Here is a 13,024-nt window from a genome sequence, read left to right as displayed (position 1 = left end):
ACATTTGTAGAAGAGATTAAGTACATGGCTAAAATTCCTAATGATGTCAATAGAGTGATAAGATTGAGGGAATTTTATAAGCCAGCTGAGAGCAACATTCGTCCTAGAGTCCATGGGACTATAGATGTGAATGTGAAGTTTAAAATAGATCCTCATCTTCATCAAATTTTGCAATAATTATATAGAAAATTGAATGAAGATACCATGAGTACTTGTATGAATTTGTGGAGAAGTGTGATTCTTATAATATTGCAGAGGTTACTTCAGATGCTTTGAAAATGAGAATGGTCCCTCACACACTTAAGGATAAGGAAAAGGATCGGTTCAGAACAATGGGTAAAAGTTTTCAGAATTGGAGTGAGATGGAGGAGTGTTTTGCAAAAATTCTTTGCAGTTGGAAGGACTAATGCTTATAGAAAAGCAATTAGAGATTTTACCAAGGTAACTGATTATTTTAGTGAGGCATGGGAAGATTGAAAGATCTTACTATATAATGCCCTCGTCATGGTCTTCCTGATTGGCAAATAGTTCAATTTTTTTATGATGGGTTGAATTACCATGAGAGAGGTAGAGTGGATAGTGCTAGAGGTGTTACCTTTATAGATAAAACAATTGATGAAGCTACAAATATTATTGAGAAATTGGCAGATAGTTGTGCATATCATCAGGGCTTGAGTCATAATGGGAGAATTTCAGGGCCAAAAGGTGGAGGGCTGATTGGTGTTAGTGTAGTAAAACCTGATATGTGGAAAGATAAGGTAGAGAGGGACTTAGACAAAGTGGGTAAGGAAGTAGAGAATCTTCCCAGAATACGAAGAAGATGATGAACTCCTCTCCGACCTTTATTTCCCCTTCTACTCTTCCTAAACATCCTTCTCCTCTTTGTTCCATTTGTGAGAGTTTTTGATGTAACATGAACAGTGCCGAGATCAAATGGCTTGTGTTACACCACAGTGTTAGCGCAGAAATTCTATTATGTACCAGAGGTGAATAATGCGGGTGACAAGCAAACGATAATATGACAATAAAATTGATGAGAAGTACTACATCCGATAGAATTCGACATCAAAGAATTCCTACACTCGACGACGGTGGCTATCCTATCCGTGAATTGTAATGAAAATAATGGCAGAGGACGCGATAGCGGAAGACGAGACTGGAAAAGATAATAATGCTGGTAAACGGAGGGGAGACCACTAAGTCACTATAAGCAGGACCTACAAATGCCACTAGACTCTTGATGACGTCGGGTTGAAGGCTGACAGTGCGAGCACATCTACTATTGCTAGTGCGCGAACCTTCGAAATGCCAACCAAGGTTGTACCGCTTGTGTACTTAATCAGTTCTAATTAGCTGATATAGTTTGTGGTTAAACATTCATATCTCATACTGTTGGTTAGTATACTATATTGTGAGTTATCTTAAATATTTGTAAGTTAGTCACTCCTATCCAAGTCAAAGATAAGGATTGAGTCTAATTCAAGTCAAACCCAAGGCTCAAGTTGAAGGAAAACTTAGTTAAGTCAAGTCAATGACAAGTCTAGCTATGAAAAGTTGAAGTCAAATGTCAAGTCAAGGTTATCAAAGTCAAAATCAGAGTGAACCATAACTCAAGGTCAACTAAAGTCAACTAAAGCCAAACAAAATCTATGTCAAAGTTAAAGAATAAAGTCAAAGTCAAACTGAGGCAAGTCAAGTTAAAGATCAATGATTTCTCTAGGTTGCTACTAGAAACCCCTAGTCAAGTAAGTAGTTATTTATTTTTCACTTCAATTGGATTAATTCGTTGAACTTTATAGAAGCTAAGAGTTAGAGCACATTATTACTTGTTGATTCTTTGTGAGCCGAGTATCCTTGTGGATCAAAAGCCCATGGATACGAGAGACACTACCCAAGTTTAGAAGAACATTTAGAGTATGTACAAGTTTTTATCAAAGTAGGATCCCGTCTAGGATGTCTGCACGAACAAGTCAGAACATTCAGGAGCAAATGAGTTCAATAGTGGAGTAGGTAATGATATAGGAAAAAGGTGACAGGTTGGGATTGCATGGGGGAATTCTATTATCAAGGTAGTCTTACAACCCAAGCGAGGGGTGTGGACCTAGATACATTTCTTATGCATTCTTTAAACTCTATCCAAATTCTTACTGAACTATTGTACACACTTAGATTTCTAGTATTTTTTAACTGTCATCTATGAAACTGAACCCTACCTTTTTTCAATCTTCTACCTACACCTTCTTCCCAACATTCCACTACACTAAAATGGACCCACATAAATTTCTTTTGCATTCATTAAACTCTATCCAAATTCTTACTCAACTAGTGTACACACTTGGGTTTCTACTATTTTTATCATCTACCAAACTAAAATCTCATTTTCTTCAAACTTCTCCCTATACCTTATACCCAACATTACACTACATTAAAATGGACCCAGATAAATTTCTATTGCATTCTTTAAACCCTATCCAAATTCTTCCTTAACTAATGCATACACTTGGGTTTCTAGTATTTTTTACTGCCATCTATCAAACAAAAATCTCCTTTTTTCAAACATTCCAATACACTAAAATGGACCCAGATAAATTTCTTTTCCAAACTCTAAACTCCATCCAAACTCTTACTCAACTAATGCATGCACTTGGGTTTCTACTATTTTTTAACTGTGATCTACCAAACTAATACCTCTATTTTTTTCAAACTTCTCCCAACACCTTCTACCCAACATTCTACAAAGCCTTTTCAGAGCGGAAGAAATAAACTTCTAGTCTTCCATGCCCATTTGCAAACTCCTCCTGCGGACTAGAAGACACCCTCTTGCCACCGTCTTTTACCGAACGGCAGCGGCGCCACCACCCAGAAGAGATTTCAGAGAGAAGAACAGCCTCGCACACCCAAACTGGCTGATCACGAAGCTCACCAGAGAAGGCAAACCCGACCAAGCCCGCGCTCTGTTCGATGGAATGCCCACAAAAGACGTCGTCACATGGACAGCCATGGTGTCCGGGTACGTCCGCTGCGGCCATCTCTCTCAAGCCCGCCTCCTCTTCGACCACCCCAACTCCAAGAAGAACGTCGTCACCTGGACTGCACTCCTGTCCGGATACATCCGCTCCAAGAACATCCCCCAAGCCGCTGCTCTCTTCCGCTTCATGCCGGAGAAGAATACCGTATCCTGGAACACCATGATCGCCGGCTACGCTGACAATGGAATGCTCGAGGAAGCCCGCCACCTGTTCGATGAAATGCCTGTGAGAAATACCGTCAGCTGGAACACGATTATCTCTGCGATGGCCCAGAACGGGAGGGTTGATGAGGCTTATCAGCTGTTCCAGAAGATGCCCGAGAGAGACATCATCTCGTGGACGGCGATGGTCGCCGGGCTGGCGCAGAACGGCCGCGTGGATGAAGCCCGCTGCCTGTTTGATGAAATGCCTGAGAGAAATACTGTTTCTTGGAATGCTATGGTTTCTGGGTATGCGCAGAATGGGAGGCTGGAAGATGCTCTGCAATTGTTCGCGGCGATGCCCGAGAGAGATCTCCAGTCTTGGAATGCCATGATCAGTGGGTGCATTCAGAATGGCGAGCTCGAGAAGGCGAGAGCGATGTTTGATGAGATGGGGGAGAAGAATGTGGTCACCTGGACGTCGGTCATGACTGGGTATGTGGAGAGCGGGCTTGGAGAAGAGGCTTTCAAGCTCTTTCCTTTGATGCAGATCAATGGGGTGAGGCCTAACCAGGCAACGTTTGTGACACTGTTAGCCGCGGCCAGCGACCTCGCCGGGCTCGTCGAAGGAAAGCAAATCCACCAGATCATCTGTAAAACCGCGACACAGGGCAGTCCTTTTGTTCAGTCGGCGCTTATAGGCATGTACTCCAAGTGCGGCGATCTGGGCACTGCCAATTCTGTGTTTGATCTGGCCAAGAACAGAGATTTAGTGCTTTGGAATGGGATTATAGCTTCCCATGCCTACCACGGCAGAGGAAAAGAAGCTTTGGCTCTGTTTGCCGCCATGAGACGCAGCGGGCAAGCCCCGGATGGTGCCTCCTTTGTGGGGATACTGTCTGCCTGCAGCCACTCTGGTCTGGTGGAAGAAGGATTTGAGTTCTTTAGAGAATTGGTGAAAGATGGGTCACTTGAAGTTAGGGAGGATCACTATGCTTGCCTTGTTGATCTTTGCGGACGAGCTGGAAGAATGCAGGATGCAGCTGTGTTGATCAAGAAGCTTGAGAGATTTACTTCTCATTCTTCGGCTATAGCATGGGGAGCTCTTCTTGCAGGCTGCAACGTGCATGGCGATGTCAGAGTGGGGAAGGTTGCGGCGAAGCGGCTGATGCGGGTGGAACCCAATAATGCTGGGACTTACATGCTCATGTCAAATATTTACGCCTCTGCAGGGAGATGGAAGGAAGCAGCAAGGGTGAGGTTTAAGATGAAGGATCAGCAACTGAAGAAGCAACCGGGATGCAGTTGGATTGAGGTTGGCCGCAGAGTTCATGTGTTTGTGGCAAGGGACAAGTCTCACTGTGACAGGGATGCAATTTATAGCTTGGTCAAGAAACTTCATGGGCAAATGAGAATGCCGAGGCTTGAGCCTTTCACCGAGTGCTCTGCACATGTATCAGTTCATGTCAGGTGATGGGATTGAGATTATTGATTTTTCCATGAGCATTCTTTATTCCTTGGACCAAACAATGAGAGTTACTCTGTACAGGAGAACCCGGAGTTTTAAACTCTAGGTAGCATATGATGTAATAGATATCTGATTCATTTCACATGCAATCAAATGGAGATTTTGATTTAACTGATAGACAATGATACGATTTTAAGCAACAAGACTGGGAATTTGTTGTTTGAATTATCATCTTTGTAACATCGTTGAAACGACTCTTTGTCAAGTTGTGAAATCATCTTAAAACTGTTTTTGATCAGTGAAGTTCACATGATATTCATTATTCTGATCTTTCTGATTTTAAACTCAAGAGTCCATGGAAGTATGGAGCTCAGTCCTGATGTACTCACTAGATTATGTTTTGCTAAAAAGAAAGATGGATTTATTGATGGATCCTACTGTAGTACATGAACTATGTGGGTTCAGGCCTTATATCCCTCTTTCTTTTGCTCTCTTCTCTCCCCAGATAAAAGTCTTCTCCTTTTATTTTGTAACGGCAAGGCCATCTTCTTCATGGTATCAGAGAGCAACTCTACACCTTGTCAGATGTTCATGTGTTGTTTATCTTGTCTATACATATGTTTGGGCGAGCATATTTTACCTTCATTGCTTTTCATGTTTGTGTTGTGCCATGCTATCCATACCTTCATTGCAGCTTGGGACATCAGTGCTTCAAAAACCGGCAGATCCTACCATGGTGTGCATCCCGTGTGGTGGTTGCGTTTGGCATCGTGCCATAGTGTGCCCAGTCACCATCGGTGTGCTCTCAATCTTTCTCTAGTGTCCTCACACTCAGGTTGTGCGCCTTTCCGGGGTGGTGTACCAGTGGTCTTGTTGTGGTGCACCTGCCATCCGATGGTACACCCCCTCTGTAGCACTGGCTTCTGGTCCTGCCATGGTGTACCCACTCTCCGGCGACACCTAGTGGCCCTTCCACTGTGCATTTTCACTGGGATGCCAACATCACAATCTTCTTGTCCTTCCATCAAATATGCTCTGATACCATGTTGGAAAAAAAGAGATGGAGAGATGGATGCAAAAGGGATGGGAAGAGTTGACTGCCTTGGGACTTAAACAAATAGCATGATGAAGTACTAAAAGGGATCACTTTTCATTAATTATTTTTGACAAAAAACTTCAGGTTCTTATATGGGAGAGGACAGGAAGAGAAAGGGAGGCCTGCTTCAACATTGGTATTCAAAAGGGAGGAGGGGACCTACAAGAAGTGATGCCCCCTATGGAATGGATGTCACATATAGTGGGAACATACTTTGGGGATGGACATCACACACAAGAGACAAAGAGAGGGAAATTGGTAATACTTCTACTCTACACACACAAATGGCAAAATTCCTGTGTGAAATGATGGAATAGCTCCAGATGGATGAAACAACTAAAATGCCCTAGATATGAACGTGATTATATGCCTAAAATAGGCAGATTGTAGGGCACACTTTTTTGTCTAAAACACCCTACTAAATGGGGAATGATCCATTTTCATGGTAATCTTACAGTTAACCAATAGTCAACACTTTACCAAAAGGTCATGAAGAAGATCACGGCTGATGCATGAAGGCAATAACATCTTCACTACCTTCCTTGTTGGAGACCAGAGAGTCTACTACCAGTATCTCTTGTGCCATCTTTTGGCATGCTGAATAGATGGAGGAAGCACCTGTATATAGTGGAGTTGAGATGTGATAGTATACCGCACTAGGGACTACAATTTATCACTTATCACAGATTATCTTCTTATCTATTTGACTTTGGTACCAATTTTGGAGACAGCCTTATCTTTATGAAATTGTATGGAGCTATAGTTCTGAAGATGACTCCATTTGAAATCTCTCATGTCAGGCCACAACTTTCTCCTTGAGATAATCCTTGCTCATCCTGCACTTGTTAATGCTACTGCCATAGCTACCAGTCATGCCAGCTTTGGTTATGCAAAAAATGCTTCATCATATGGTAAAGGGTATATAGATGATATCATATGGAAGTTGAGACAAAGGTCATGGATTGAAGACAGGTCACCTCTCAAATAACTAAATCCATTATGTTCATACAGATCACACTTAAATACTTGTTACACATTAAAGGGCTACCCTTCCATGTTACATGCAACTTATTGTGATGATGGAGTTCAAACACACTATCAAAATAATCTTTATGGTAGTACAATATTCTTTATGCCCAACAACCCATGTGTACTCAGCATGAAATCTCAGCCACATGCACACAGTATTAAAGGTTTTACGAAGGCGTGGCTTTAGGAACTGAGCGAAGAAGCGACTTTAGGCGCGAGTTTACGAGCGGGACTCCGCAACTAGAGCACATGTTTCTCCATAGGACTGGGAGTAACCTTTGGCTAGCAACCATGGCTTGTAACCCTCCTAGGAACCATCTGCACACCACTCGACCGATCTCCATCATACATACTTTTTCCCCTAGGGAGCACTAAAATTCTTCCCTTACCATTCTTCAAAAGTGTCTCCATCTCTTTATCCATAACTCTCATCCAATTCTTATCTATTATGGCATACTGCCATGAAATCTGTATTATTGGGGAGTTTAGTGTCAGTATAAAGGAATGATACACTGGTGTAACATTTTGGTATTTAATGAAACTTGACATGGAATATTTTTCCTTTTGAGTACAAATAGTGTTCGCCCATCTCGATACCGGTACTGGATGACGGAATCAGGATGGATGCTGTATCGGATCTCGGAAAGGCAATTTCCGGTATCCGTTCATTTTGATATCCAGATATTGGATATTGGTATTGGATATCGGTTGCTACAGTACCGATATCCGATACCGATATCCGTCTCGATGTCGAGATCCGTCTCCGTCTCAGGGGGAAGGATGACGATATCGGATATCGGGTGTGGATATCGATTTTCGATATCCAACACTGATATATTTTATAAAAACATATTTCATTCATTATTAAAGAGAGATTAGGCGAATCAACTTGTGGTAGAGGGTATTTAGAGCTTTTAATTTGTTTATTGGCGCTGTAATATATACAAGTCTAACTTTTTTTTTTCTTCCATATGGGATAACAGCAGGATTCCGAGAGTAACAAACTCTGAATACTTTATCCCATATGGAAGATAAAAGAAATTTCGGCCTGTATTTATTAGACGAAGTATTAATATCATAAATATATATTATATATAAGCCGATTATAATATAAACAAAATCCATCGATATAACATTAATTCATTTAATATATATGCCTTGTGTAATATATACAGCGCACGATTTAAAATATCTTCCATATGGGAAACAGGATTCAAATTTTAATGTAAACTGCGAATCCTGTTATCCCATATGAAAGAAAATAAAAATATTACACTGTATTTATTAATCGAGGTTCATAACATATCAAAATGTAAGTTGTTAGATTTAAATAAACCAATGAATGAGATAGATAGCTGAATTTTTGTCAGTCGATACCGGTTCCAATAACCGGATATCGAAAACAGATATCCGGCATCCGGTATCCGTCGCGTCCCTCTACCTACGGTATCCGGTACCGATATCCGACTACCCCTTAGAGACGGATATCGTCCGATACCTGATATCCGATATCTGGCGCCGCCCCATTTTTTCCCGAATATCAGATATCGGTTGTCCGATACCGGATGACGGACGGATATCGGTTTGGCGAACCCTAACTACAAATTATCTTTTTTTTAAAGCAATAGGCACCCACAGTCATCTTCTTCTCCAACAGCATTTGGTTGGATAAAATCCTCTGATTCTTCCTCTTGATTTTCACATACTGCCATAAAATTTATCATCATCCAATAGAGGGGATGATTTTATTTTAATATATTTGTCAACCATCTGCAACTAATATGCATGGATGTAAGTACTACTTCACTAACAATTATCGACATCAACGCAACCATATTTAAGTGCACAAATCGAGAAATGGTAAGTATTACTTCACCCAACAGATATTTAAGTGCACCGTGATGGAAAAGCAAAGTTCTCTCAATTGTCACCACATGCCAATTTTTCCTCCATGAAACCCCATTTTGTTGGGGTGTATTTATACATGATTATTCTTGTATTGCCACTTGGAGTTTGAAATAGGTTGATGATCTTTATTGAAAAGGTTAAGGCATTATCAGTTCTAAAATGTTTAATAGATGCATCAAACGGATTTCTTTACCATGGCTATAAATTTTGTCACAAGTTGAGGAGTTGAACTCATTACTACTCTAAAATCATCAAGAAATATTAATGAACCAATGGGACCCTGCTATTCTAACTTTTGAAAAATGGACCCCGGACATCCCAATAGATTAATTTGAATGGTAAAGAGTTATAATTACTTCTTCCATTGAAAATGGCTTTTGGTGCTTATGAAATTATAAAATCAACAACTTCAGCTACATATTTAAAAATATTCAATATTCTTTTATTTACAAATAAAAATCACCCATCAGTTTTCATGTTTTAAACATATTCAATTTTTAGGAATATTGATTGTGATGTCAGGTCAGGAACATGTAAGGTTTTTTTATGAAAATCGAAACGCTTCCTGTTAGTTTAAGTGGCTAAGGAGTAACCTATGGGGGGTTAATTACGTTATCTATAAAATTTATATTTAACTTAGTTAAGTAACATTTGATTTTTCTAACCAGGAAATGAGGTAGAGGAGATGGGAGACAATTATTTTTTTGACAGCTTAGGCTGATCCGTAATATTTTTTGGGGGTATCCATCCAAGGTAATGATGTGCCCTAGCCGTGTTTGTGTGAATGCCCCCAAGTAAATCACTTGGAAATAGGGATGAACAAGGATACTGATAAAAAAATAAAAAGTCAGTGAAGCTAATCATCATGCACCCCAAAGTATTCCATGGAGCGACGATGCTTGACCTACTTCACTTGGCCCCTGTATCCTTCTCTACTTTGCCCCCAAGGTATTCTTCTTCTGGCCCCCAAAGCTTTAACCTGGCTGACGACAAAGATCAATGGGAACAATATATTTCTGAAAATTATGGATTTCTCCTCATCAAAAATTATTATATAATTAGTCTCATTAAGTTGTGTTTAAGATAAGGCATAAATCCATGTATTTGAACAGGAATTTTCTTTAAGATCATAAATTTGGTAATTCAGAGATAAAAATAGTAAATGTAATAATGAATTCCATGCAGCAATATCTCCATATTTGTGGTTGATATTTCCTCTAGTCCTCTTCTCCTTCACGTTTCTCTTCAAATGAAATTTTTTTATTTGTCTTTAACCTTGGTGCTTAAAACTAAAATACATCCTTAATTCCTACACTGCATTTTATCATGCTTGCTCGTATGAATTTGTAATGCGATTAGCAACAACTAATGCATCATAAAAAATATACAAAATCAAATTTAATGGATCTCCAGATATCGTTCTATCCATGTTCTTAGTCAACTACCCGATTCCTCTACATCCAAGTTCAAACCCCTGTAACGTTTCCAGAACTCAACCAAACTACAAGATTCTAAGTGTTATAGATTTTCCTGAATGTTATAAACTATTTTAAGGTTGAAAAAACACAAAATGAACCTAAAACTGAAATATAAGATAACAAAATTATCACAAAGATCGAGGACGTACAAAATCCTTTGGACTTGGGTTGATGTTAGCCACAAATATCCATTTGAAAAAATACTTTAAAACTTTTGATAAAGATCTCTCTAGATTTTGGACTCTAATTTCAGAGAGCAAGGAGGAGGGGACTTAGAAATTCATCAAGAGTCCAAAATTTATATGTATTTATTAATAGTAGACAATATGAAATTGTAATCCTCTTAATTTAAAATTTAAAATTTTACCATTTTCCATAAATTCAAAACAGTTCTAAAGCGTTAAGAGTTAAAAACTAGCCGGTATGCCAAGATCCTCAGCTTTAAAAAATCTGAAAATTTATGTTATAATTACTGCATTATTTTACTCAAGATATCACCATTAGATAATATATTTAATCTTCATTAAGTTATCAACAGATTCAGCCTTAAATATCTGAAGGTAATAATTGAGAATTTGACAAAGTCATTAAAATAATCATCTAAGGTCAAATTCGCATAATATTTGAACATTGTTAGACAATATTTTTATCTTCATCTCATAGAATATCCAAGTCCTAAATAAGTGATTTGACCTTTTGCCGTATGGTCAAACTTACAAGCTTTTTATTTAACTAAGGACAGTATTTGGTCTTCACTTGCAACTAAACTATTTGACTAAGGACATATTGTACTTAATCACAATCCCATAAAAGGCATGCATTAGTTCTAAAATTCATCAAAACCCATATTAAAGCATTTTAATAAAATACCCTTAAGGCTTAATCTTTACTTCCAATTCCAAAACCCTATAGGAACTTTTATCCTACAGTAAATTCTTGTGTGTTTGTCTTTCATGGCATGTACATATGGAATTTATAATGGAATATATTTTTGTGATATGTTCCCCCAGTATCCAATATGCAATCAGTATACACATGAGATGAAGGAGATAAATAACTAGATTGTGACAAAGAATTAGAGCTGCTGTACCTATTCAATTTTCAACTTATTTCTTTGGAGTACTCAGATCATCATCATGAGCCTTGAAAATGATAATAACAGTATCACATGCCTGAACCTCAGGTACTAACTGCTCACCCTCTTGTGCATGAGCCATGTCTACTTGGACTGACCAAGGTGGGTGGCAACACGTAAATTATAGGGTTAATTCTGGGGAAGTTGAACTTTTATGCATTAAAATGAATATAAATATGCTTTATCAATCTTTAAATGATTAAACCTATTTTTAGATTTTATTCTGAATTTTTAATTTTAATTATATTTTAATTAATTTTTTTAACATTAAATCCTTAAAGAACTTAATTTTCTTGTTCAGGATTTATTTTTTCATGAATTATTTTGACTTATATTCAGAGAGATGAAGTTTCTACGTTAAAATATATATTTTTATGACTTAGTATTAACTGTATAAAGGTTTATAATGTATTATTTTGAGTTTAATTTTTTGTGCGCCATGTGTTGCCATTCGATTCATTGAATGGTGACCAATTATGAGTTTTCGCAATGATTAGCTGTGTGAATCATTACAAAAAGTGTAATTATGGCATTGCAATGCCATAATGTGCCAATCATCGGCTGACATTTAATGTACTTTTTTCACTTGATGAAACTACAAAGTAAATAGATATATATATTTATATATATATATATCTTAGAAAAACACAATCAAACAACAAGCAAGACCTTTCAGCTCTGATACCACTTGATGTGGGACATGAAAATTTAATTTGTGAAATTAATAAATTAACACAAATATATTATTAATCATGTGTTCCTTGAGGGTGATCCGAATTCGCTTGAATCCTATAGAAGGGGACTAAGTCAATGGAGCAGGGATTTAACAAAGATACTTTGGTAATACTCATGATATTCCTAACTTAATGGAAATAGCAGATTTGAAATGATCAACCAAAGTTTACCACGCGGAAAGTCTAAAGTAAGCAATCACTCAGAGAAAATTAACCATTATCATGAACCACAATTATCTCAAAGTTTAGGTGTCACAAGGTACCTCAGAGATGGGAGCAACTAGCTTGTATGTTCTGATGTTGAATGGTCTTGATTGATGTTGATCTGGAGCTTCATGAGCAGATGTGGATAATGAGAGGAGAAGGTGGGGAAGCAGAAAAAAGGGAGTTTGAGATTTGATTGTCACGAGAAAATGTTGATGTGTAATGTGAAAGGGGTGGAGATGAAGTGTGGAAAATGATTTACAAATTGGATGGGATAAGGTGTGGGAATTGATGAAGTTAAGAAGAAGGGAGACAATGAGAACTAGATGGAGATGATGGGGTGAGATGAAGAGGTGTGTTGAATGATGGGGATGATGGGGATAAGATGATATGAAAATGATGGAGATGATAAAGTATGGAGAACCGGAAATGAGGAACCCTAGAGGAGTTGACGGTGTTGAAGAAGCAAAGCCGTCGTAGCCGTTCCGTTGATGTTTCGTTGCTGTTATCACCATAAAATCACCAAGGAATCATTCTTTTCTCACAAAAAACTTCATATTAATTCTCAAGCAAAAGTGTCCATACAAGCAGGCTCATAGACCTTTAAAAAGAAAATAAAACATGCAGTTACAAAGAAATTTGACATTCGACAAGGAAATTCTTCCAACCCACAAGGAAAGTGTCCACATGCCAGATCACATAGCATATGGAATATTTCCATATCATTAAGAATTATTAATGATGGAAAGTGTCCATATGCTATGTGATCTGACTAGCTGGAGGAAAGTGTCCGTTGCCACAAA

At 38.4% G+C, this 13,024-nt stretch overlaps 1 protein-coding gene and 1 non-coding gene across 2 annotated transcripts; one reads left to right on the top strand and one right to left on the bottom strand.

Moving 5' to 3' along the window:
* Positions 1–406: 406 nt before the first annotated feature.
* Positions 407–511, bottom strand: LOC144709956 (small nucleolar RNA R71). Its single transcript, XR_013583170.1, has one exon. It is a non-coding gene; the product is annotated as a small nucleolar RNA R71 (small nucleolar RNA).
* A 2,153-nt stretch (positions 512–2,664) lies between these two features.
* LOC144709843 (Pentatricopeptide repeat (PPR) superfamily protein) lies at positions 2,665–4,682 on the top strand. Its single transcript, XM_078583493.1, has one exon. The coding sequence runs from the start codon at positions 2,778–2,780 to the stop codon at positions 4,641–4,643; it is 1,866 nt and encodes a 621-aa protein (XP_078439619.1). The 5' UTR covers positions 2,665–2,777; the 3' UTR covers positions 4,644–4,682.
* Positions 4,683–13,024: the final 8,342 nt, after the last annotated feature.

Source organism: Wolffia australiana, chromosome 11 (genome assembly GCF_029677425.1).
Source record: "Wolffia australiana isolate 7733 chromosome 11, ASM2967742v1".
NCBI classification, from domain to species: Eukaryota; Viridiplantae; Streptophyta; class Magnoliopsida; order Alismatales; family Araceae; genus Wolffia; species Wolffia australiana.
The sequence above is the reverse complement of the archived record's forward strand: the minus strand, read 5'-3'. Positions and strand labels throughout refer to the sequence as shown.

Excerpts from the sequence above, each read along its gene's own strand:
- LOC144709843 (XM_078583493.1), top strand. The coding sequence starts at position 2,778 with ATGCCCATTTGCAAACTCCTCCTGCGGACTAGAAGACACCCTCTTGCC.